General features: G+C 42.0%; 1 protein-coding gene across 13 annotated transcripts in view; it reads right to left on the reverse strand.

Annotated features, from left to right (window-relative positions):
* The window catches only part of RIMBP2 (RIMS binding protein 2), a 440,277-nt gene that overhangs the window by 114,600 nt on the left and 298,716 nt on the right, over positions 1-26,961 (reverse strand). For all 13 annotated transcript variants that reach the window (XM_038762562.1, XM_038762556.1, XM_038762559.1 and 10 more), the window contains one exon: positions 16,884-16,988. In XM_038762562.1, coding sequence (XP_038618490.1) covers positions 16,884-16,988 — 105 coding nt within the window. The remainder of the gene's footprint in view (positions 1-16,883; positions 16,989-26,961) is intronic.

Here is a 26,961-nt window from a genome sequence, read left to right on the forward strand (position 1 = left end):
TTTCATCAATAAAAGGACAGAATGACCCCCAGGAGTCTCCAATGGGACTGGAAGTCCTATTTCCATTAACAGAAGGGGTAATTTTGCATTCCTACAATGTGGAATAGAGTTTCAGTCACCCATCAGTATGCGAGGGTAGAATTTCACCATAACCATCATCTTCGAAAATGAAGGGCAGCTGTGTATATGCACAAGTTGACTCTAACTTTACTGAATAATTGGGAAAAACTAAAGGTTACACTGCTCAAATAAGGCTTGTCTCCAGTCTCCTGGATGGGATTAATGGCAATAAAAATTTCACAAACAATTTCCAGTTCTCTTCCTTGGGCTTTCCCAGTTTGTAATCTGGCCTCAGGCTAACTTTGATATAATGCCAGGAATTTGTCTATTGTATTGTTTTGCTGTGCTCTATTAAGCGCTTAGAGCTTAACAAATATGATTGATTGATTGATGCCACTTTATTACTGCCAATATTCATTCATTCATTCAATCATATTTATTTAGCGCTTACTGTGTGCACAGCACTGTACTAAGCGCAGGGGAAGTAAAAGTCGGCAATATAGAGATGTACCCTATGCAACAACGGGCTCATAGTCTAGAAGGGGGAGATAGACAACAAAACAAAACATGTAGACAGGTGTCAAAATCGTCAGAATAAATAGAATTATAGCTATATGCACATCATTAACAAAATAAATAGAATAGTAAATATGTACAAGATAAACAGAGTAGTAAATCTGTACAAATATATACAAGTGCTGTGGGGAGGGGAAGGAGGTAGGGCAGTGGGGGGGATGGGGAGAAGGAGAGGAAAAAGGGGGCTCAGTGTGGGAAGGCCTCCTGGAGGAGGTGAGCTTTCAGTAGGGCTTTGAAGGGAGGAAGACAGCTAGCTTGGAGGATGTGTGGAGGGAGGGCATTCCAGGCCAAGGGAAGGACGTGGACCAGGGGTCGATGGCGGGATAGGCGAGAATGAGGCCCAGTGAGGAGGTTAGCGGCAGAGGAGTGGAGGGTGCAGGCTGGGCTGTAGGATGAGAGAAGGGAGGTGAGGTAGGAGGGGGTGAGGTGATGGACAGCCTTGAAGCCGAGAGTGAGGAGTTTTTGCTTGATTTGTAGGTTTATAGGCAACCTCTGGAGATTTTTGAGGAGGGGATTGACATGCCCAGAGCATTTCTGTACAATATTAAAATGGGCTCAGTGCTACAGAATTACAGAAGCACCTCTTATTAGTGTTACAAGGTTACAGTATCTGAGCAATAATGGCGATACAGTAGAAATGAGAATTGCCAAGGAGTTAAATGCCATAAATTTTCAGTGGAATGAAACGTTGTGAAGAGCTGGAAATCGCAGCAAAGGCTCAAGGATTTCACATCTCCAGCTCGTGATTGAATGACTTACTGCTGTTGACTTTGGTTGGACTGAACTGAAAACCAACATGCCACAAATTGATTAAAACTGAAACCCAAAACAGAATTAGAATTAACACTCCACTATCACCTTTCCATTTACTCAGGGGAGTTTCCTCTCTCACTGCATTTTTGAGCCATTTTAGTAGGGGAACTCCATCTCAAACCTCAATCAATCCATCAATGGCATTTATGGAGTGTTTACTATGTACAGAGTGTTACCCTAAGCACTTGGGAAGGTATAATACAATAGAGTTGGTATACATGATCCCTGTCCACAAGGAGCTTATAGTCTAGTGGAGGAGATGATAATAATGACATTTGATAAGCACTTACTATGTGCCAAGCACTGTTCTAAGCACATATCTATTCTATTTATTTTATTTTGTTAGTATGTTTGGTTTTGTTCTCTGTCTCCCCCTTTTAGACTGTGAGCCCACTGTTGGGTAGGGACTGTCTCTATATGTTGCCAACTTGTACTTCCCAAGTGCTTAGTACAGTGCTCTGCACACAGTAAGCGCTCAATAAATATGATTGATTGATTGATTGATTGATTGATTGATTGAACAAGGTAATCAGTTTGTCCCAAATGGGGCTCACAGTCTTGATCCCTGTTTTACAGATGAGGTAACTGAGACACAGAGATGTTAAGTGACTTACCCAAAGTCACACAGCTGACAACTGACAGAGCCGGGATTTGAACCCATGACCTCTGACTCCCAAGCCCGTGCTCTTTCCTCTGAGCCAAGGATAGGGAAATAGTAAAGCCCAAGGCTATGGACCCCAGACAATCTACAATCCTTCCCATTATATAAACTGATTTAGAGTCTAATTCTGCAAGACCTATGAAGAATATTTCTAAAGAAGCAGCATGGCCTAGTGGCAAGAGCCCAGCCTTGGGAGTCAGAGGATGTGGGTTCTAATTCCGGCTCTGCCACTTGTCTGCTGTGTGACCTTGGGCAACCTGCCTCACTTCTCTATGCCTCAGTTAACTCATCTGTAACCTGGATCTGCCAATTGTCAGCTGTGTGACATTGGGCAAGTCACTTAACTTCTCTGTGGCTCAGTTACCTCATCTGTAAAATGGGGATTAAGCCTGTGAGCTCCCTGTGGGACAAGCTGATTGCCTTGTAACCTCCCCAGCGCTTAGAACAGTGCTCTGCACATAAGTGCTTAATAAATGCCATCATTATTATTATTATTATTAGAACAGTGCTTTGCACATAGTAAGTGCTTAACAAGTACCACAATTGTTATTATTATTAAACAGTTGATTAGGATTACTCCATTGAGAATCTGACAAATATAAAAACAGAGATTACAGACCATTAAACCAAGCCCTTGGAAAAGTACAATAGAATAAGTAGAGACAATCCTTGTCCTCAAGGATAATAATAATAATAATAATAATGGCATTTATTAAGTGCTTACCATGTGCAAAGCACTGTTCTAAGCGCTGGGGAGGTTACAAGGTGATCAGGTTGTCCCACAGGGGGCTCACAGTCTTAATCCCCATTTTACAGATGAGGGAACTAAGGCACAGAGAATTAAAGTGACTTTCCCAAAGTCACACGGCTGACAAGTGGCGGAGCTGGGATTTGAACCCATGACCTCTGACTCCAAAGCCCGTGCTCTTTCCACTGAGCCACGCTGCTTCCCGAAATCTAAAATCTAAATCCTTAAATCTAGCAGGCCCATCCAAATTTTTATGGCAAAAAGTCAAAGTTATATCAAACTGGGTAAAGGGAACTTGGAGGCAAATTCAATGACTCTCTCATCGAAATGTAGGCCAGAAAGGGTGAGTTCCTGGAATATCACTCAAAACTGCCTGAATGGAATAAGGCCTTCTCAGTTTCCTCATCTGTAAAATGGGGATCCAATACCTGTCTTCCTTCCTACTTAAACTTGAATCCAAGGAGGGACTTGATTACCTTATGTCTATCCAAGTGCTTAGTGCAATGTGCATCACAGAGAAAGGATTTAACAATTACAAATGCTATTAGGGAAAAGTTGGGCCAACATTACCGAAAGACAGTGCTAACTGGAGAGGAGTGGTGATTGATTCTGTCTGTAGGGGTGAAGCCATCCACCTCTCCCATAGCAGCTTGGGTCAGGCTGAGGTATAAATCTCCGGCCGGGATTGAAATGAGCCAAAAATGTGGTTAAAAATCTGGATGACTGGGGCGGTGTGAGCTAGCTTGCTGGGACTAGAGAGGTGTAAAGATTCCTTAAGAATTAGTGTTTATTTATAGAGCATTTGATTTACATTTTACAGTGAAGCAGAGAGGTATTTTGATATTTTTCAAAATGAGTCCCCTGAAGCACCCTCACTACAAGGATCATGAGAGCCTCAAGCTCCTTGAAGGCAGGGATCATACCTACTTTAGTGTTCTCTACCAAGTGCTTAGTGCAATGCTCTGCACACAATAAGCACTCAACTATTACTTTATTATAATCATCATTATTATCATTACAGTTATAATATTGTATTTGCCAAGTGCTTATATGTGTCAAGCACTGTTCTAAATCCTGGGGTAGATAGAAGTTAATCAAGTTGGACACAGTCCCTGTCCCACATGAGGCTCACAGTCTTAAGTAGGAGGGAATACTAGCATCGAATCCCCATTTTACAAGGACACAGAGAACAATAATAATGATGGCATTTGTTAAGCACTTACTATATGCAAAGCACTGTTCTAAGCGCTGGGGAGGATACAAGGTGATTAGGTTGTCCCACTGGGGGCTCACAGTCTTAATCCCCATTTTACAGAGGAAGGAACTGAGGCACAGAGAGGTTAAGTGACTTGTCCAAGGTCACACAGCTGACCATTGGTGGAGCCGGGATTTGAACCCATGACCTTTGACTTCCAAGCCCGTGATCTTTCCATTGAGCCCCACTGCATGACTTGCCCAACGTCACACAGCAGGCAACTGGCAGAGCCAGGATTAGCCAGGATTTGTTGTCTGTCTCCCCCTTCTAGACTGTGAGCCCGTTGTTGGGTAGGGACTGTCTCTATATGTTGCCAACTTGTACTTCCCAAGCGCTTAGTACAGTGCTCTGCACCCAGTAAGTGCTCAATAAATACGATTGAATGAATGAATGAATGACTGCTGGACTGACTCGCCACCCCCTGCCCCTTCTACCTTCCCCAGAAGTTTGAATATCTCACTAAGAGATTGGGAAGGAGGAGCATTTTCTCAAAGGAGGAAAGAAGTAGGTGAGAGTCAGGATTTCATTCATTCATTCATTCATTCATTCATTCAATCATGTTTATTGAGCGCTTACTGGGTACAGAGCACTGTACAAAGCACTTAGCACTATGATCTTGACATAGGAAGGTCTAGAGAGAAGACTATCTCACTGCCCTTCCCATCCTGTAGCAACCCCCATGGGGAGGGTGAGCAATATTGGTTTATTGTGCTTTGATGTGACTCCATTTTGTTGACTGTTTGAAGCATTATCTTTCTATAAACTAGTGGATTTAGACATCATTGCCTCAGTTATAAATCTAGAAATACAGAAACTTAATGAATTGATTCATCTTGCTATGGTGTCTGGACTGAATAAGATTAAAAATTCACCAAGCTGACAGAGGTTTGTACCAGTAATTAGCGCTACAAATTTGAGTATGTTTATTTTGAATAGCATTAACAAGCCCCTTGCCTTGTGGAGTGGCCCTGCATCACAGTCGGTATGGTTGAAGTGGAGCTGTTTGCACTGGGAAAGTGCATTTTTTAAAAAATAAATGCTGTAATAACAGTGCATCCTTGAAAACAGCTGAAATGGGCCAAGAAGCAAAATTCCCTAAATCATTACAAATGCTTCTTCCAGATCGTCGTTATCTTTCCTCGGGATCCCAAAAAATGTTTTATTAATGTGACTGTAACTTCAGTTCCAAGGGTCACTCCCTGGGAGTAAGGTGAGCGATAAGGGAAGCGCCAACTTATTAAAAACATAAACAATGTCATTTTTGGGTCAGATCCCTGTTCTGCCACTTGTCGGCTGTGTGACCCTGATCAAGTCATTTAAACGTTTCTGTACCTCAGTTACCTCATCTGTAAAATAGGGATTAAGACTGTGAACCCCATGTGGGACAGGGACTGATTAGCTTGTATCTACCCCAGGGATTATAACAGTGCTTGACACATAATATGTGCCAAACAAATACCATCATTATTGTTATTATCTATGATCCATTCATCCCTTTATCCCGCCTCAAGTAGAAGTGTTTAGAGCAATGAACCACACTTGGGATGGAACTCAGTAAATACCATTTCTTTGATACTCACTCTAGCTCCACAGCACTTCTGTACATATCCTTATACTCTACTATTTCCCTTATCTGTAATTTATTTTCATGTCTGTCTTCCCATGTGAATTATAAGATCCTTGTGGGCAGGGATCACGTCAACCAATTCTATTGTATTGTACTTTCTTAGTTACACAGTAAGTGCTCAATAATAATAATAATAATAATTTCTTCCTACTGTCTATTATATAATTATTATATAATATATAATGCCCTCCTTCTGTCTTCCTACTGTCTATTATATAATTATTATATAATATATAATGCCCTCCTTCTGCCCATCTGCTAAGCTAGCTCTCTTCCTCCCTTCAAGGCCCTGCTGAGAGCTCACCTCCTCCAGGAGGCCTTCCCAGACTGAGCCCCTTCCTTCCTCTCCCCCTCGTCCCCCTCTCCATCCCCCCCATCTTACCTCCTTCCCTTCCCCACAGCACCTGTATATATGTATATATGTTTGTACATATTTATTACACTATTTATTTATTTATTTTACTTGTACATAGCTATTCTATTTATTTTATTTTGTTGGTATGTTTGGTTTTGTTCTCTGTCTCCCCCTTTTAGACTGTGAGCCCACTGTTGGGTAGGGACTGTCTCTATATGTTGCCAATTTGTACTTTCCAAGCGCTTAGTACAGTGCTCTGCACATAGTAAGTGCTCAATAAATACGATTGATGATTGATGAATAATAATGGCATTTGTTAAGCACTTACAATGTGCAAAGCACTGTTCTAAGCACTGGGGGGATACAAGGTGATCAGGTTGTCCCATGTGGGGCTCACAGTCTTAAGCCCCACTTTCCAGATGAGGTAACTGAGGCTCAGAGAAGTGAAGTGACTTGCCCAAGGTCACACAGCAGACATGTGGTGGAGCTGGGATTCGAACCCATGACCTCTGACCCCAAAGCCCAGGCTCTTTCCACTGAGCCACGCTGCTTCTCTAAATAAAATACCATTGAATGACTGATTAATTATTCTGCAAGTAACAATAGGATAGTTGGAGGAATTAGGACGATTGTCCTTTTTGTTGTTCATCCTCATGGATAAGGATTAAACTACTTTTAATGGTTTCCCTCTCAACTCATCCTGGACCAATTGTCCGTGCTCCAAAACTCATCATGTTCCTTCCAACTCCAACTTTCTCCCCCTCCAAAATCCCTAATCCCTAAGTGCAGTAGGATTTGTAGAAGAATTATTCTGGTTTCAATCTATCAATTTCACACGTGATTATATGAGCTTCTGTCATGTCCCTCCCAGCTGTTACCATTCCACATTAAGAAGGTCCATCAATTTATTAGGCCACAATCTCTCAGGCCTCAAAACAGTTTCATACCTGTTGAACAGAAAGCATTTAAGCCTGGTTGCTGTTGTGTTCATATCATTTGCTTCTTCCTTTTGATTTTGTTAATCTCCCTAGTGAGGATGCCAGAGCGGTGATGGTAGTAGAGATCTGTCGAATTAAGGTTGTGACCTGGATCTGTTTGTTTTTTTTTATGGTATCTGTGAAGTGCTTACTACGTGCCAGGCACTGTACTAAGCCCTGGGACAGATACAGGCTAATTAGTTTGGTATATATGTATATATGTTTGTACATATTTAATACTCTATTTACTTATTTATTTATTTTACTTCTACATATCTGTTCTATTTATTTTATTCTGTTAGTATGTTTGGTTTTGCTGTCTCCCCCTTTTAGACTGTAAGCCCACTGTTGGGTAGGGACTGTCTCTATATGTTGCCAACTTGTACTTCCCAAGTGCTTAGTACAGTGCTCTGCACACAGTAAGCGCTCAATAAATACAATTGATTGATTGATTGATACCTAGTTGTGTGTTGACAACCACGTGAGAAGCTAGATATTTTTAATATACAACTAGCTCCTCTTAATTACTAAATCCTAATAATTTAAAAAATAAGTAATACTTATAAGATTTATTGAATGTTTGCTACGTTTTAGACACTGAGGTAAATGCATGATTATCGGATTAGACATTCCTTGCTCCATGCAGGGCTCCCAGTCCATGTAACCCCCATTATACAGATGAGAAAACCGAGGCCCAGAATGATTAGGAAACTTGCTCAAGATTACACAGCAGGCCATTAGAAGAATTGGGACAAGACCTCATGTGTTCTGGCTCCCTCTTCTATATCCACTAGAACACTTGCTGAATTCTAGTCTCTGGAAGCTAGTTAATGATTAAAATATCCAAGAAAAATAATGAATAAGTAAATAGGCTTTGATTTTAAATGTTTCTGAGTTCCTCAGCTAGAAAGAGGCAAGATAACTTTCTTCAAGCTTGGAAGCCCAACTGAGAAATTATTTGAGGGTTGTATACATTTCCTTCATAGTCATTTTCCTTCTTTCATGTTTCATAGGAAGTTATTGACAGCTGGGACGCTTTAACGAACACTGCAATTCAAAATACTTCCCTCTAAATCAACTTGACAAAAAATTCCATTTCCAAAAATGGCTATTCTCAATGGGCTAAAAAATAGACCATCTAGAAAATGTATATTTGGTATAATAGTTCAGCTGATTCAGTTGAGAAAAAGATAATTTTCAATTGGAAGGAGTTGAGACATCAAAAGCAAAATCGCCACCATAAGTAGCAGTCAAAGAACCAGCGAGATCAGCAATTGTAAGAACTTTTCAAGTTCAAAATGAAACACAACAGTTCGTTGTAGGGGCTGTTTTCATGCTGACGCTTTTGGGCAAACAAAGCAGTATGTCCAAACCAAGAATTGAAATCCTCTAGACTGTGAGCCTGTTATTGGGTAGGGATTGTCTTTATTTGTTGCTGAATTGTACTTTCCAAGCGCTTAGTACAGTGCTGTGCATGCAGTAAGTGCTCAATAAATATGACTGAATGAATGAACCCAGCTCAGAATGAAGCAGTTGCTCCTAAGGCAGAACTTTGCCCAAGTTCATTGTGGTGACTTTCACTAGCTCACCCAATGGTGGAGGGCACAATCAATCAATGGTATTTATTGACTGTTTACTACTAATAATTAATAATAATTATGGTACTTGTTAAGTGCTTACTATATGTCAAGTGCTGTTCTAAGCAATGGGGTAGATATTCACCCATTCATTCATTCATTCAGTCGTATTTATTGAGCGCTTACTGTGTGCAGACCACTGTACTAAGCGCTTGGGAAGTGCAAGTTGGCAACATATAGAGATGGTCCCTACCCAACAGTGGGCTCACGGTCTAGAAGGGGGAGATATAATCAATCAATCAATCGTATTTATTGAGCGCTTACTGTGTGCACAGCTCTGTACTAAGCACTTGGGAAGTACAAGTTGGCAACAAATAGAGACAGTCCTTACGCAACAGTGGGCTCACAGTCTAAAAAGGGGAGACAGAGAACAAAACCAAACATATTAACAAAATAAAATAAATAGAATAGATATGTACAAGTAAAATAAATAAATAAATGGAGTAATAAATATGTATGTACATAAGTAATATAAGTTAATTACTTATAATATGAAATATAAGTTAATTACTTATAATATGTAATATAAGTTAATTAGGTTGGGACAGTCCCAACATGGGGCTCAAATTCTTATCCCCATTTTACAGATGAGGTAACAGGCACAGAGAATAATAATAATAATAATAATAATAATGGCATTTATTAAGCGCTTACTATGTGCAATGCACTGTTCTAAGCTCTGGGGAGGTTACAAGGCAGTTAGGTTGTCCCACAGGGGGCTCACAGTCTTAATCCCCATTTTACAGATGAGGTAACTGAGGCACAGAGAAGTTAAGTGACTTGCCCAAGGTCACAGAGCACACATGTGGTGGAACCAGGATTAGTACCCAGGTGTGCAGAGCACTGTGCTCTCTGAAGAGTGGGGTGAGATTTCCATGGTGTGAAGCTTATTCTAACTCCAGAGCCAATAAAGCTTCTGAGCTACTGTCAATCAGTCAATCAAACAATAGCAATTACTGAGCAGCTGTGGTCTGGAGCACACTGAACTAGGCACTTGGGAGAGTTCAATAGAGTTACTAGGCCATGATCCCAAACCTCAAGGAGCTTACAATCTAGCAGGGTGGCCAGACGCTGAAATCAATTACAGATAGGAGGAAGAAGGAAAGAAAGATATTTGGATGAGTTAGTGTTTAAGTAATATAATATATAAGGTACACACTTAAATACTTTGGGACATTGGGCATCAATAAATACTCAGGTGGTACAAAAGACCTGAATTAGCAATGATGGAAATACAACCTGGGAAGAGCAGAAATTACTGGGAATTAATGTAATTTCAGAAGGGCTCTGAAGATGGGGAAATCTGTGGTCTACTGGACTGAAAGAGGAGGAAACGTAAGGCTCGAGGGAGGGCAACAGTAAGAGCTGGTAGTGGGAAAGATAAGGTCCTGGGAGTAGTTTAGCTTGACAGCAACGAAAGTGGCCGGCTGGGGACCGTCTCTATATGTTGCCAACTTGCACTTCCCAAGCGCTTAATACAGTGCTCTGCACACAGTAAGCGCTCAATAAATACGATTGAATAAATGAATTAAAAGTGGGAGGAAAGATGATAAGGAGAAAGAAAGATCTGACTCAGCCCCTTTAAAACAATGGTCAGGAGATTCTGGTTGATCATTGTTTGGGATGTAGCATGGCCTAGTGAGAAGAGCATAGGCCTGGGACCTGAGTTCTAAATCTGACTCCACCATTTGTCTGCTGTGTTACCTTAAGAAAGAGACTCAACCTCTCCAGGCCTCACTTTCCTTACCTGTAAAATAGTGATTCAAAATCTGTTTTCCCTATTTCATAGACCCATGAGCCCTATGTGGGACAGGAACTGTGTGTGATCTGATTAACTTGTACCTAATCCAGCACTTAGAACTGTGCTTGACACAAAGTGAATTTTTTCCCAGGGTCGAAGTAACAACTAAAGGGGTCAAAAGTTCTTAGAACGATGACTGAACAAAGAGGGTCCTCCACCAGATATCAGAAAACCCCGGTTCTAGTTCTGGGCTTTGTGACTATGGAAGAAAAAATAAATTTCATAACACCATGGAACTCATCAGTATTATACTGAGGTATAAAGTGGCTATAATAATACTGTGCTTGCCATCTGTCTTAAGAAGATAATTTATACAATGACCACATACGTGTTCCTGTTGTAATATCAGTATATTAAAGAAAAGGGAAATGCAAAACTCACTCTTTTGGACCCTAAGTGCCTCGTTCAGTCACAGATTTGAGTGTCTTTCAATTCTGCAGGATTTTCCTCCACAATATTTCCCAGATTATTTCCTTCTCATCTACACTTACGACCATCTCCTTAGATTCCGGCTCTCATCATCTCCTAACTGAATAACTGTTTCAGCTTCTTCACTGCTCTCCCTGCCTCTAGCCTTTTTCTTCATTCTATCATCCTATATGATACCTGGATCACCTTCCAAAAATCCTGCACATAATTCATTGTTCCCTTCCTCAATCTCTAGCCATTTCCCTCTGCATCAAACAAAAGCTCTAGACAATTGATTTCAAGGCATTTCATCGTCTCTCTCCTCCCCTTCTCTTCTCCCTTGATAATCACAGCTGCCCTCTTTGAATTTCCCAAACTAACCTTTTTATTGTTGCTCCCTCTCAACTCTCTCATCTCCAACTCAATGTTGACATCCTCTCCACTCAGAAGCAGCGTGGCTCAATGGAAAGAGCCCGGGCTTGGGAGTCAGAGGTCATGGGTTCAAATCCCGGCTCCGCCACTTGTCAGCTGTGTGACTGTGGGCAAGTCACTTAACTTCTCTGTGCCTCAGTTCCCTCATCTGTAAAATGGGGATTAAGACTGTGAGCCCCCTGTGGGACAACCTGATCACCTTGTAACCTCCCCAGTGCTTAGAACAGTGCTTTGCAGATGGTAAGCACTTAAAAATGCCATTATTATTATTATTATTATAACAATGATGGCATTCGTAAATGACTTATACTATGTGCCATGCACCGTGCTAAACCAAGATGACCAAATCAGCCACAGGTCCTGTGCCACACTGGGTTCCCAGTCAAATCCATCAAATCATGACTCTCCTCATCTTCCAAGTGCTCCTGAAAACCCACCTTTTAGGGCTTCACACCTACAGGTTGATACATTTCTTACCCAACAGATTAGCATGGTATAAAAGATTTGGGGCAGCTGTTTTGATCCAGTGGAGCAGAGGATGGAATTCATTCATTCAATCGTATTTACTGAGCGCTTACTGTGTGCAGAGCACTGTACTAAGCGCTTGGGAAGTACAAATCATCAAAATATAAAAGCAGTCCCTACCCAACAATGGGCTCACAGTCTAGAAAGGATCACTGCAATGCTCCAGTCTTTGTCACTGGGACCTGAGACATGGGCTGAGGGAAGAGTGCACTTCAGGATCCTTTCAAGCATTGACTCATATAAACCAAGTCAGCTTGAGCCTTCACAAGTGACTCTGTCAAAGGGCCAGAGAGTTTGTGAACAGGGAGGGTGGATTAATTTTCAAGAACAAATGCTCTTTGCTTTTTCCAACTAAGAGGATATAGCCAGCTTGCAGCCCTCAAATGTGGTCTTCAAATCCCTGTACCATGCACATCAATGCAGCAGTGCCTCCTTTCAGATGTTTCCTGTGTACAATATTGGCCTCTCTCTGTTTGAAGAATGTGAGACCATTCATTAATTCCCATTGACCTATTTACCTCCCTTTAATTGTCTTTGCTAATTACAATCATGTTCGCGCAGATCTTCCAGCCAAAAATCCCATAGCATTTATTGAGGAGGAATAAAGCTCCCTTTCCAGGTCGATGGAATCATGAAAACACGGCAGCCCTGTAATATAGTACAATTAGCTCACATTTCTCCCCAGAGATATCCTGCAGAGAAAGCATGGAATCATAGCATCCACCTCAAATTTGAGGTTCTCAGCTGAACTTCCTCCCCGTCAAAACTTTGACCAGAGGTACTAAAGAAGTTGTAAAAATGGACTGATTTGTATTTCACTTCCTTCCCCTTCCCCTGCTCACTCTTGGGAAAACAAAAATAAACAACCAAAACAAGAGATGGGAAACTAGGAAAGAGGAGGAAAGGACAAGCTGCAATCTGGTTACTGGATCTCTGAATAACTGAATGTTGACTACGATTTTTAAATTTTGCCTCAAAGTAATTGCAACTATTTCTGAAGATAAGATATCCTGGGTAGCGGCACGCTTTCAATAAGTTTGTGAACCTTAAACTGACTGTCTACCATAGACACAGCCTCAGGACACTGATAAAGAATGAATGTAGGTATTGTAAAGGCATGTTAATCCACTGAACCATAATAAAGTCTCTTCGGCCCATCGCTATGTTGATAAGTGTAGTAATATTTCTCCCCATGCTATTGTAATAACTTCTCTGTGAAGTATCTGATAAAACTCTGTTTCTTGAGGTGTTAAGGAAACACATTATGACAGGTAATAAAAGCCTTGGCATTAACCATTATCACTGGTTTAATAAAATCTGCCCCTAATATGAGCTCTTCATAAATGATTAGGGATACCACATCAGCGGTTATCTCAGCAGGAGGCAGCCAGGGCTCTTAATGAACTCTGGTGGAGAAATCAGCTTATCTGAGTCCTATCGACATCAAGGTTTAGGAACACAATATTAGATTCTTCTTTCTTGAGATCGAAGATCTGGATAAGCCCAGTCTGTTCAGCAGAGGCAGCAATATAGAAGAAAGAGTAATTACTTGCTACTTCAACACTCAAGCAAAAAAACATCCAGCAGGTGGATATACCCAGAGGCAAAAATAGGCACTTAAAATATCAAACATGACAGCATAACCGGTGACTGTCTTTGTTTGTCCACGGTGCGGTTGTGATTGTTGAAGCCCACACGGGTTTCTCCAGCTAGTTCTGGGCCCCACAGGCAAATTTCATGCTCAATATCATCATCTCTAAATACAGTGGAAAACCATGTAAATATGATTTGTTTGGTTTCATTATTATTTTGGTCCTGAAGGTTCACATTAGTATAATGAGGACAGATCAAATCTCTCATTTTTAAATGGAATTTGTTGAGCACTTATTACGTGCCAGGCACTCTACTACGTGCTGGGACTCACAGTCTTAATTCCCATTTTATGGATGAGGAAACTGAGGCACAGAGAAGTTAAGTGACTTGCCTAAGGTCACGCAGCAAAGTGGCAAAGCTGAGTTTAGAACCTTGGTCCTTCTGACTCTCAGACTCATGCTCTAATCACCAGGTTATGATGTTTCTCAAAGCTTTATTACTGAATTGTACTTTCCAAGCACTTAGTACAGTGCTTGGAATAAATATGATTGAATGAATGAATGAAAATTGAGATTCTATTTAGTGCTTTTACATTGTATTTTTTTTTTTATTTGCTCCTCACAACACCCCTGTGAGGTAGAGTTCAGCTATTATTATCCCCATTTTACAGATGGTGAAACTGAGGCATGGGGAGGTCAGGTGGCTTGCCCAAGGCCACACAGTAGACAGGTGACAGGGCCGGGGCTTGAACCTCGGACCTCTGAATTCAAGGGCCTCAGCTTTCCCATATGAGTTCTAAACTACAGACCAATTAGAAACTTCAACTACAGTTGCTTTCATTTCCTTTGTCTAAATAAAAATGATAATAATAAATAAAATTGAAGTATTTCACATCATCATCATCAATCATATTTATTGAGCACTTACTGTGTGCAGAGCACTGTACTAAGCGCTTGGGTAGTACAAGTTGGCTACATATAGAGACAGTTCCTACCCAACAGTGGGCTCACAGTCTAAAAGGGGGAGACAGAGAACAAAACCAAACATACTAACAAAATAAAATAAATAGAATAGATATGTACAAGTAAAATAAATAAATAAATAAATAGAGTAACAAATTTGTACAAACATATATACATATATACAGGTGTTGTGGGGAATTTGGTGAACACTTCCTAGGTGCCAAGCAACTGCGCTAAGTGCTGCAGTAGATAGAATACAATCAGATCAGATACAATCCCTATCAATCAATAATAGGATTTTTTTGAGCTCTTACTATGTGCAGAGCACAGTACTGAGGATTTGCATGGGGCTCAGAGTCCGTAAGGAAAAGCCATTTGATAAACTCAGCAACAAACCATTGGCCATATCCATCAGCCAGGGAAAGGGAAGAGAAGCGGAGAGAAGAATAGGATCTGGTCAGTCTCCCCACGGTTGCCTAACATGAGTCTCTGATGAATCTTCGATGGCTTTTTAGCTTTAATCCACTAAACCGATCAATAATAATAATTGGGGCTGTTACTCTGTGTCAACCAGCATATTAAGTGCTGGGTTAGATTCAAAATAATCAGATTGGACAGTTTCTGACCTATATGGGGCTCACAGACTAAACAGGAGGGGAGCAGGTTTTAATTCCCATTTTACATTGAAATTAAGTGGCCATCACAAGTTTAAACTGCAGGCAAGTGACAGAGCTGGTAGTGGAACCCAGGTCCTCTGTCTTCCAGACCTGTGTTTTTTCCACAAGGCCACATTACATAATAATCATAATGATAATAATAACAACAATAATAAAGAGGATGATGATGGTATTTGTTAAGCGCTTACTATGGGTCAAGCACTGTTATAAAAGCTAGGTAGATAAAAGCTAATTAGGTTGGGAACAGTCCCTGTCCCACATGGGGCTAACAGTCTTCATCCCCATTTTACAGATGAGGTAACTGAGGCACAGAGAAGCAAAATCACTTGCCCAAGGTCTCACAGCAGACGGGTAAAGGAGCTGGGATAACAACGGAGTTCCTTCTGATGCCAGGCCCATGCTCTAACCACTAGGCATGTTAAGCCCTTACTATGTGCCAGGCACTGTCCTAAGCACTGGGGTAGATACAAGCAAGTCGGGTTAGACAGAGTCCCTGTCCCACATGGGGCTAACAGTCTTCATCCCAATTTTACAGATGAGGCACAGAGAAATGAAATGACTTGTGAAAGATCACACAGCAGATACACGGCAGAGGTGGGATTAGAACCCAGGTCCTTCTGACTCCCAAGTCTTTGCTCTTTTCACTAAACCAAGCTGCTTTTCTACATCTAGGATTCAGATTTGATACTTCTGCCTCTCCAAATATATGCCCAGAATTCTAGGAGAAGAAAAAGATGAAATACTGATCTTTAAAGCCTGAGAAAATGTAATCCTCTAGGTGGAAATGACTTTTTTGTCAGGGGTGGGCGGGGGGGGGGGTGGGAGGCATCAGATGGGTAAATTATTGTTTGAGCAACAGTCTAGTCTGTGTTTTTATTTTATTTTGTTAGTATGTTTGGTTTTGTTCTCTGTCTCCCCCTTTTAGACTGTGAGCCCACTGTTGGGTAGGGACTGTCTCTATATGTTGCCAATTTGTACTTCCCAAGCGCTTAGTACAGTGCTCTGCACATAGTAAGCGCTCAATAAATACGATTGATGATGATGATGATCTCAGTGCACACAGAGAGATTCTTGATAGGAGCCATTTCACTTTCCTCAATGCTCAGAGAGTACCATTAAGGACTCAATTTTCCAAAGGCCCTTGATTTGTGATGGGCTGGGTGTGGGGCCACAGTAAGATTCCGGTGGATTACAGAAAACAGAAGTTCCAGGGTGCGTCCCTGCCCAAACCTATCCCCCCTCCTAACTTCTCTGGAGCACACCCTTTCCCCAGTCCCCACATACAAACTTTCCTCCCCAAATCTGGGACTATTTTTCACTCTGAACGGTCGCTCCGGGGTAAAGAAGAGCCGAGGGTAGTTTACTTGTGGAGTGACTGTTGGGAATGTTGGAGGGCCAGGAAGCCCAGCCAGGAAATCCCTTTTCCAAAACATTTTACAGATCAGGTAACTGAGGCACAGAGAAATGAAATGACTTGTGAAATGTCACACAGTTTGGAGGCTCCACCACAGCTAATGTAGCAGGGAACCCATTCCCGTGGCCACTCCCCATGAAACCTGATAATCTCTATGCAGAAAGAAGAGAGGCTTAGAACAGTGTTTTGCATAGAGTAAGCGCTCAATAAATGCAATTGATTGATTCATTCCTCCGTCTGCCCTTCAGAAAGGATCCAAGGGAATTCATAAATGTATAAGCTTCCAATGGCCCTGCTTCTGCATTTCCCACAGCACCCCCTCCCATAAATGCTTTCCTCTCCCTCCGCTTTTCCCAGCTCACCTTCTGCAGGAGATCAATTTCCTGCTGCTTTGCGTTGAGAATTGCCAAGGCTTGTTCATGCTCCAATTCCAGCTGTTGCCGCCGATCAGCGGCCTCTCGCATATGCTGTTGGAGGAAAGAGAAACGGTCTTTTAGTATTCGGGAGGACAACTCTGGGGCAGGAGAATGGTGCAGAATTCTTCCGGGGTTTGAGCCAAGGAAAGAAACTGAATCTGGCTTCAAGGGCTCTGCAAATGGATGGGCATCGCCCCAGAAATCTATCCTCAAGGACGAGAAGTAGCGTGGCTTAGTAATAATAATAATAATGTTGGTATTTGTTAAGCGCTTACTATGTGCCAAGCACTGTGCTAAGGTAATCACGTTGTCCCACATGGGGCTCATAGTCTTAATCCCCATTTGACAAATGAGGTAACTGAGGCCCAGAGAAGTTAAGTGATTTGCCCAAGGTCACGCAGCTGACAAGTGGTGGAGCCGGGATTAGAACCCATGACCTCTGACTCCCAAGCCTGGGCTCTTTCCATTAAGCTAACTGTAGATCGAGCATGGGTCTGGGGATCAGAAGGACCTGGATTCTAATCTTGGCTCTGCCACATGTGTGCTGTATGACCTTGGGCAAGTCACTTTACTTCTCTGGTTCCCAGTTACCTCATTTGTAAAATGGGGATGAGTGCGAGCCCCATGTGGGACAGGAACTGTGTCCACCCTATTGTTTGTTCTATTGTACTTTCCCAAACACTTAATACAGTGCTCTGCACACAGTGAGTGCTCAATAAATACGACTGAATGAATTAACTTGTACCTACCCCAGTGTTAAGAACAGGGCTTGGCACATTGTAATTGCTAAACAAATACCATAATTATTATTATTACAATTTTTCTGCAGGGCAGTGTGAAAGAATAGTTCATTCATTCAATCATATTTCTTGTGTGCAAAGCACTGTACTAGGTGCTTGGGAAAGTACAATATAACAACAAAAAAAACCCCATTCCTGCCCACAATGAGCTCTTGTTCCCGTATTCCCCATGCCATTCCTAATCACAGAAGGGAAACTTTTATTGACATTTTCATGAAAATATGCCTTGCTCTCTTTTCCCACTTCAGTCTTCATGTTGATGTACTCAGGTAAAATAGCACTTTTTGGTCTCCTTTACTGTATCCATTCATTTTCCTGTTTTTTTTTTTTTAATGATGGCATTTGCTAAATGCTTACTATGTGCAAAGCACTGTTCTAAGTGCTGGGGGGGTACAAGGTGATCAGGCTGTCCCACGTGGGGCTCACAGTCAATCCCCATTTTCCAGATGAGGTAACTGAGGCACAGAGAGGTTAAATGACTTGCCCAAAGTCACACAGCTGACAAGTGGCGGAGCCAGGATTTGAACCCATGGCCTCTGACTCTAAAGCTCGTGCTCTTACCACTGAGCCACGCTCCTTCTCTAAAATGTTTCCTTCCTGTTCTTTCTGGTTTTCTATTGGAAATTAAAGATATGTCAAGTTAGTTAAAAGTTCAGGTTCTGCTATCAAATATCAATTATAGTGAATTTTGAACTGTTTTTAATGGCAATTTGTTAAGCATTTATTATGTGTCAAACACTGTTCTAAGGGCTGGTAGTGGTACAATTTCATTCATTCATTCATTCTTATTTATTGAGCACTTACTGTGTACAGTACTAAGCACTTGGAAAGTACAATTCAGCAACAAAGAGAGATAATCCTCACCCACAACGGGTTCACAATCGAGAAGGGAGGAGACAGACATCAAAACAAGTAAACAGGCATCAATAGCATCAATATCAATAAAAAGAATTAGAGATATACATACACATCAAAACAAGTAAATGGGCATTAATATAAATAAATAGAATTATAGATATGTACATATATATACAAGTGCTGTGGGGTGGGGGGATAGAGCAAAGGGGTGATGGAAGGGGAGGGGGAGCTGAGGAAAAGGGGGCTTAGTCTGGGAAGGTCTCCTGGAGGAGGTGAGCCTTCAGTAGGGCTTTGAAAGGGGGAAGTGTGATTGTTTGGCGTATTTGAGGAGGGAGGGTATTCCAGGCCAGAGGTAGGACGTGGGCCTGGGGTCAATGGCAGGACAAGCAAGAATGAGGCACAGCGAGGAGGTTAGCAGCAGAGGAGCAGAGCGTGTGGGCTGGGCTGTAGAAGGAGAGAAGGGAGGTGAGGTAGGAGGGGGCAAGGTGATGGAGAGCTTTGAAGCCAATAGTAAGGAGGTTTCGTTTGATATGGAGGATGATGGGCAACCACTGGAGATTTTTGAGGAGGGGGGGGTCACATGTCCAGTACGTTTTTGTAGAAAGATAATCTGGGCAGCATAGTGAAGTATAGACTGGAGCGGGGAGAGACAGGAGGTTGGGAGATCAGAAAGGAGGCTGATGCAGTAATCCAGTAGGGATAGGATGAGTGACTATACTAACATGGTAGTGGTTTGGATGGAGAGGAAATGGCAGATTTTGGCAATGTTGTGAAGGTGAGACTGGCAGGATTTGGTGACAGATTGGATATGTGTGGTGAAAGAGAGGAGTCAAAGATGACATCAAGGTTGTGGGCTTGTGAGGCGGGAACGATGATAGTGCTGTCCATAGTGATGGGAAAGTCAGCGAGAGGACAGGGCTTGGAAAGGAAGATATGGAGCTCAGTATTGGACATGTTGAGTTTTAGGTAGTGGGAGGACATCCAGGTGATGTCCTGAAGGTAGGAAGAGATGCTAGTCTGGAGGGAGGGAGAGAGGACAGGAGGAGATATAGATTTGGGTGTCATCTGTGTAGAGACAATAGTTGAAGCTGCGATTTGCTACCTTTACTCTTCCCCCTCCCAGCACCACAGCACTTACGTACATCTCTGTAACTTTATTTATTTGTTTTAATGTCTTTCTCACCCACTCTAGACTGTAATCCCATTGTGGACAGGGAATGTGACTGTGTATTGTTGTATTGTACTCTCTCAAGCACTTTGTACAGTGCTCTGCACACAGTTAGTACTAAATGAATATGATTAAATGAATGAATGAATGTATGAATGAATGAATGTGCAGGGCATATACACAGACCCAGAAGGCAAAGGGCACATGGGCCAATGTAGTGCTGAGGGAAATCCAAGACTTCTTGTGCCAAGATGGGAGAGTTTCCCATGGGAGGTAGATTTGAACTCTTCTTTGATGGGTGAATGGATGGAATATGAGTTGGTGTATCTTTCCTTCCAGAAAAGGGAGGCCAGCAGGCAAAAAGTGTGGGAGAGACAGTCCAGAGAAACAAGAATCACCAAGAAAAAGTTAGCCTAACTGGAACAGGGGCTCAGAAAAGTACTGAGCATTTAATTCCCTCCAATAAGTAAGTAGCGATGAATTTTCCAAAATATGTATGGTGAGCACAACCAGTCCACCTGCTCAGGAGATACTCAGCATACTAAGAAGAATCCACTGTAGAAATTAATTTAAAATTTCGAGGGAAATGAAACAGTTGATAAAGCAGGGAAGAGATAGCTAGGAAATGACTGCGGTTCAGAGAAAAAGCCACCTATGGAATTGGCTCATTTATCAACTTCATTGGATTAGCATTTGGTTTTTTTTCTTCTTCTCAGTTAATTCATTTCATTGACCATGAACATTTTTTCTACCCCAGATTCCTCATCCTTTGTTCAGCTGTGTTATCATCTCATTCACTTCATGAGTGAGAAAATGTGTCCAAACTAGTTTACATAATAGAGAAGGGGAGAGAGAACTACCTCTAATCTAGCAGATTAGTGCAATTCTACTTGCTCCAGCATTGTAAATATCTCTAATAGAGACATGGAAAAAACAAAACAACCAAAGGACAAATCAAGCATGAAGTGTTTAAAAGCAATTCAATTGTATATCGAAGTCATTTTCCCTTGTTATTTCTTATGATGCAGCAATCCTTATTTCAAATAATGAGAGCTTGTTGAAAAGAAGCAATCATGTTTTAGAAATACAACATTAATTCAAATTTTTGTTAGCCAACTTTGGCCAAGTGGCATGTCCCCATTCCCCCATAGCAAATGACACTTGGGGATCCGTGCTCCATTAGCTCTTGGGCTCTCACAGTTTGGCTTTTGGGGAAAGAAAATAATGGGATATTGCAAAGGTGGCGAGGCATATGTTACCCACTTGTACTTCCCAAGAGCTTAGTACAGTGCTCTGCACATGGTAAGCGCCCAATAAATACAATTGAATGAATGAATGAATGTGGAAGAGCAATACAAACCCAGACAGACAGACAACCTATGCCTGCTGGAAACACTGTGATTGAGGTTTGTGTGGAAGGTTCAGATATGCTCCATTTTGGATCAAAGAGCACAGCAATAGGCTTGCTGGCAGAAAGACAGCTTTCTCATGTTGTCAACCCAGCACTCCACTAATGATGCATTCCATTTGTGCATAGAAAATAATCTTGTCATCCACATTACCTCTGAGTCAAAACCATCAGCACTGTAAAATTATCCAAGTTAGGCCATCTAATCTTTTATTTCATTGAAGGAACCTTGTTTGGAACAGACTTTTAGGATTCTCACTTCCTCCTCTACAAAAGACTTCAGGGCCCCTGGCAGGCATGCAGACTGAAGCAAAGAGAACTAGAGGTCAGAAAAATCAAACAGAACAGGACTTCACCTTGATTTGGAGACTGTCAGAGTGGAAAACAATAGCAATGAAGCTGGAGAGCACAGTTTAAAGAGAAGCTCACTGATTAGACCACTCCTTGGGCCAATAATAAGCAACTGCTGAAATGTTGCTCTTGACAACACTGACAGGCAGTAATTTAAAACCTTGTTAAGTGTTGAAAAGGCCTACATTTGGTGGAAGAACGATGTCTGTCTTCTTCCTGGCACTTGGACAAAAGCAGGTTTAAAATGGGGTCCTCAGATGACCTTGTATGTTTTAGGACTGAGGAGTGTAACTGTGCTGCCCTCTGTGCATGAGAGAGAAAGAGAGTGACAGAGAGCAGGCATTTTGCTCACCATCGACTAGATCCCCAACTTCTCAGAAAAATGGTCAGCAATGCACTGCACCTCATGAAAAGACTTATTCAATCAACCAGTCATAGTTATTGAGCACTTACTGTGTGCAGAGCACTGTTCTAAGCTCCTGGGAGAGTACAATATAACAGACACATTCTCTGTCCACAATGAGCTTGCAGTCTAGCAGTGGAGGCAGACATTAATTTAAATAAATAAATTATGGATTTGTACATAAGTACTGTGGGGCTGGGGAGGGTGAAAATGAATAATAATAATAATGATGGCAGTTATTAAGCGCTTACTCTGTACAAAGCACTGTTCTAAGTGCTGGGGAGGTTACAAGGTGATCAGGTTGTCCCACAGGGTGACTCACAGTCTTAGTCCCCATTTTACAGATGAGGGAACTGAGGCACAGAGAAGTTGAGTGACTTGCTCAAAGTCACAAAGCTGACAATTAGGGGAGTCAGGATTTGAACCCATGACCTCTGACTCCAAAGCCCATGCTCTTTCCACTGGGCCACACTGCTTCTCAATAAAGGGAGCAAGTCAGGGCAATGCAGAAGGGAGTGGGAGAAGAGGAAAAGAAGGCTTAGTCAAGGGAGGACACTTGACTTCAGTAAGGCTTTGAAGTAAGGGAAAGGCCAGAGGCCGGACATGGGAAAGAGGTCATCAGCGACATAGATGAGATCCGAGGTACACTGAATAGATTGGCATTAGAGGAATGAATTGTGTGGCTGGGTTGTAGTAGGAGAGCAAGTGAGGTGTGGTAGGTGGGGACAAGGTGATTGAGCGCTTTAAATAATAATAATAATAATAATAGCATTTATTAAGCGCTTACTATGTTCAAAGCACTGTTCTAAGCACTGGGGGTGGGGTACAAGGTGATCAGGTTGTCCCACGTGGGGCTCACAGTCTTAATCCCCATTTTCCAGATGAGGGAACTGAGGCACAGAGAAGTTAAGTGACTTGCCCAAAGTCACACAGCTAACAAGTGGCAGAGCCGGAATTTGAACCCATGCCCTCTGACTCCAAAGCCCGGGCTCTTTCCACTGAGCCATGCTGCTTCTCTAAGCCAATGGTAAGGAGTTTCTGTTTGATGTGGAGGTGGCTGGGCAACCACTGGAGGTTCTTGAGCAGAGGGGAAACGTGGTTTCCCACCACATTAATTTTAGTTTGCCCAGGACCTTTTTATCTCTATTTTCAAATCTGCCTCCTGGCCTCTCAATCTTTCCAAAGTTGCTGATGAAGGAGAGCAATTTTTCTCAATCAATCAGTGCCATTTATTGAGCATCCACTTTGCAAGGGTACTGTATTAAGCTCTGACTTGCTCCCTTTATTCGCCACTCCTCGCCCCAGCCCCACAGCACTTATGTGCATATCAGTAATTTATATTGATTTATATTAAGATCTATCTCCCCCTCTATACTGTAAGCTCACTGTGGGAAGGGAATGTGTCTGTTATATTGTGCTGTACTCTCCTAAGCACAGTGCAGTGCTCTGCGCACAGTAAGCGCTCAATAAATACGATTGGTTGACTGATTGGTGATGATGTCTGTACTGTGGGGCAGGTTTGGAGATGGCCCTAGGAAGATTGTATCCGCAGGACTCAGTCACCACTATCGATAGAGAGGCAGATCCAGAAAATACAAAATTGATCCGTGCAGGTCTACAGGGAGTGAACAGGGAGAAGTCAGGGTGCAACCAGACTGAGGATACAGGACAAGAGGATGTAGGGATGAGTTTAATGCCCATGGCCTTTGTCCACTGGTATAGAGGTTCTGGAGGTGGGGCAAGCTAGAAGGTTGAGGTTGAGAAGCAGCATGGGCTAGTGGATAGAGCACAGACCTGAAACTCAGAAGGACCCGGGTTCTAGTCCTGTCTCCGCCACTTCTCTGCTGTGTGACTTTGGACAACCCAGTTCACTTCTCTGTGCCTCAGTTCTCTCATCTGTAAAATCAGACTGTAAGCCTGTAAGCCCCATGTGGGACATGGACTCAGAATAGTGCCTGGAACATAGCGAGAACTTAAATACCATAAAAAAATGGTTAGAAGAGAATCAGGATATCTCTACTCTCTGTCAACATCTAAATGAACAACAAAGATGATTATTTCTTCTGGTATTCTGTTTCAGTTCCCAAATCATGAGTACTGAAGGGAAGACACAAAAGCCCATGGTGTAGACTTTCTTAAAATGTGGTTTTAGATATATGACATGGAAGTTTTCATACTGCTTGATTGATTTGGAAATTCAGGACCCACAGGTGCTCTTTACACAAAGTCTGTGGATAATCCACGTTCAAATATATCCTTTAAACAGAATCATGCAGGTAATTTATTGGATGAGGAACAAAAATATCGAAGTGCTCAAGGATTATACAATTTAGCAGGAAGACAGATCCTAAAGTAAAGTATAAATTATAGGAGGAAATATTAGTGTATAAAAATGAGTATAAAAAGGTTACACAGGAGTACAAGTACCCAGGTGCTGAGGTGATGTGGATGTAGCTCTCTTCCTCCCTTCAAGGCCCTACTGAGAGCTCCCCTCCTCCAGGAGGCCTTCCCAGACTGAGCCCCTTCCTTCCTCTCCCCCCGACCCCTCTCCATCCCCCCCACCTTACCTCCTTCCCTTCCCCACAGCACCTGTATATATGTATATATGTTTGTACATATTTATTACTCTATTTATTTATTTATTTATTTTACTTGTACATATCTATTCTATTTTATTTTGTAGTATGTTTGGTTTTGTCTCCCCCTTTTAGACTGTGAGCCCACTGTTGGGTAGGGACTGTCTCTATATGTTGCCAATTTGTACTTCCCAAGTGCTTAGTACAGTGCTCTGCACACAGTAAGCGCTCAATAAATACGATTGATGATGATGATGGTGATGATGTGTGATAAGGGTGGTTTGGGATATAAGTTAGAGAGGTTAGAAATCGACCAGGGAGGGCTTCCAGGAGGAGGTATGATTTCAGAAGGGTCGTGAAGATAGGGAAAGCTGTAGTGTGTCGGATGTGAAGGAGGAGGAAATTCCAGGCATGAGCAAGGAAACAGCAGTGGGAGAAATGCTGAGCTCTATCTACCCCTGGGGTCACTAAATGGCACAATTATTTATGGCCAAACTGAAGACAGAATGGTGTCAAAACTCTTATTTTAGAGCCATAGTCCAGCAGATGGTGGCCAGAGTAGCCATAGCAGTAGCCACTGTGATATCACCTCCTATTTTAGTCAGGTATTTTCAAGAGTCCTGTTGAGCCTGACCACTGTTCAAGAGACTTTAGTTACGTGGTTTTTTGGCCCCAGCAGGAATTCTCCTGTTTTGCGGGTACTGCTTAGCTAAAAATGTGTCATCCTGGACTGGGATTTCCAGTGGGCTTTCTGGGCTGTTCTGCCCTCTCTTAACGATCCCCTCCTGCTATTTTCAGGATGCTTTTTGTGTTCTTTCTACCACCTCTCCAAGCTCTACATTTCATAGGCTAGACCACACAAATGTGCCTCCAATTTAATGTATAATCTGCTGTTTTAGAGTAAAGGACTCATTTTAGTCTTACCCCTTTTCCCCCACCTGGAGAGACACCCGACAAGGGATGACAGATCCTTCTCTGATCATAATGCCATGCAGAGGATTAAATTTGCAGCAGAGCATATTCATTCAGTGTTACTTCCTACTTATCTTGGGGAAACAACACTCTGACATTTTAGACTTCCTTAGGAGATGGTGCTAATGTCGACATCGGCTATAAATATCGTGTCTTTAAAAATAAATCTGAAATGCGAAGACATAGCATTTCTGAAAGACCTTCCCACCAATGCGCATTCTGCTCTGTGCTCTTAAGATAAGAAATATTTATCCCTTGTGAAACTGCCTTCTCCACAAAGCCTGCGTTTTTAGAATTATGTTTTATAAAAAAAAGGAGAATTAGTCTAGAGGTTGGGGAATCCATTGAAAGCTCTTGCAATCTGGGATCCTCATTTTAGAAGGAAACTTGTGGAAACGAAACCCAAAGTTAGGCTGTATGTAATAGTAGTTGGGACCTATTAGATGCAAGGCACTGTTCTCTGTGCTTGGAAAGCACAAAAAAACAAGTGGTATGTTAAATCACCAAGAGTGATTTGAACCTTCACTAGATACCATACTAGTGAGAGGACTTCAAATCAGTACTTTTCTAGATATTGATTATAAAACCACCCCATGCTAGAGTTTCCATTTTTCTAAAAATATGTTCTGGCCAAATCCTTTAACTACCTGATATTCACCTCACCCTCAGCCTCTATGTACATATCTATAATCTATTTTAATCTCTGTTTCCCCCTCTAGACTGTAAGCTACTTGTGCTATATTACGTTATTGGAGTCTGCACATCTATGTCTTAAAAATGTTTGTTCTGCACTCTTTGAATGGGAGTTCCCTCTTTCTGTCTACTTTCCAACAGTTGCTCAGGCTAGCATCCATTCTCATTTGGTCGTTGTGGGCAGGGAACGTATCTAATACTGTTTTATTGAACCTCCCTAGCGCTTAATATAGTGCTCGGCAAACAGTAAGCGCTCAATAAATACGATTTAATGAACAAATTAATTTGCTACCTCCAACAAAGCTGTGAAGTGACCAAGGAGCCGTGGGGACGGGGAATGGATGGGGAGAGGAGAGATTTATCAGGGAAGGCCACCTGGAGTAGATGTGATTTCAGAAAGGCCTTGAAGATGGGAAGAATGGGGAGAGACCTTGCTGTAAGCTCACTGTGGGCAGGGAATGTGTCTATTGTTGTACTGTACTCTCCCAAGTACTTGTAAAGTGCTCTGCACACAGTGAGTGTTCAATAATACGATTGAATGAATGAAATGCTTAGACATCACCACGGACAGTCCTTCAAAATATGGGACACAAAGTAGTGCCCCTGGAATTTGAAGCCAATATGAACACTATATTCAAGGAAAAAGCGAGTCAGTTGACTAGGGGAACTGCCAAGGAGTCATTCTACCTATTAAAAGCCAATAGCCAGAGTAATCAGGACATGCTACTGAAGAATATTGCTAAAACAGCTGTTGCATTCTAATGTGGATTGAGAACAAAATGCAGCATAGCAGAC

Source organism: Tachyglossus aculeatus, chromosome 21, assembly GCF_015852505.1.
Source record: "Tachyglossus aculeatus isolate mTacAcu1 chromosome 21, mTacAcu1.pri, whole genome shotgun sequence".
NCBI classification, from domain to species: Eukaryota; Metazoa; Chordata; class Mammalia; order Monotremata; family Tachyglossidae; genus Tachyglossus; species Tachyglossus aculeatus.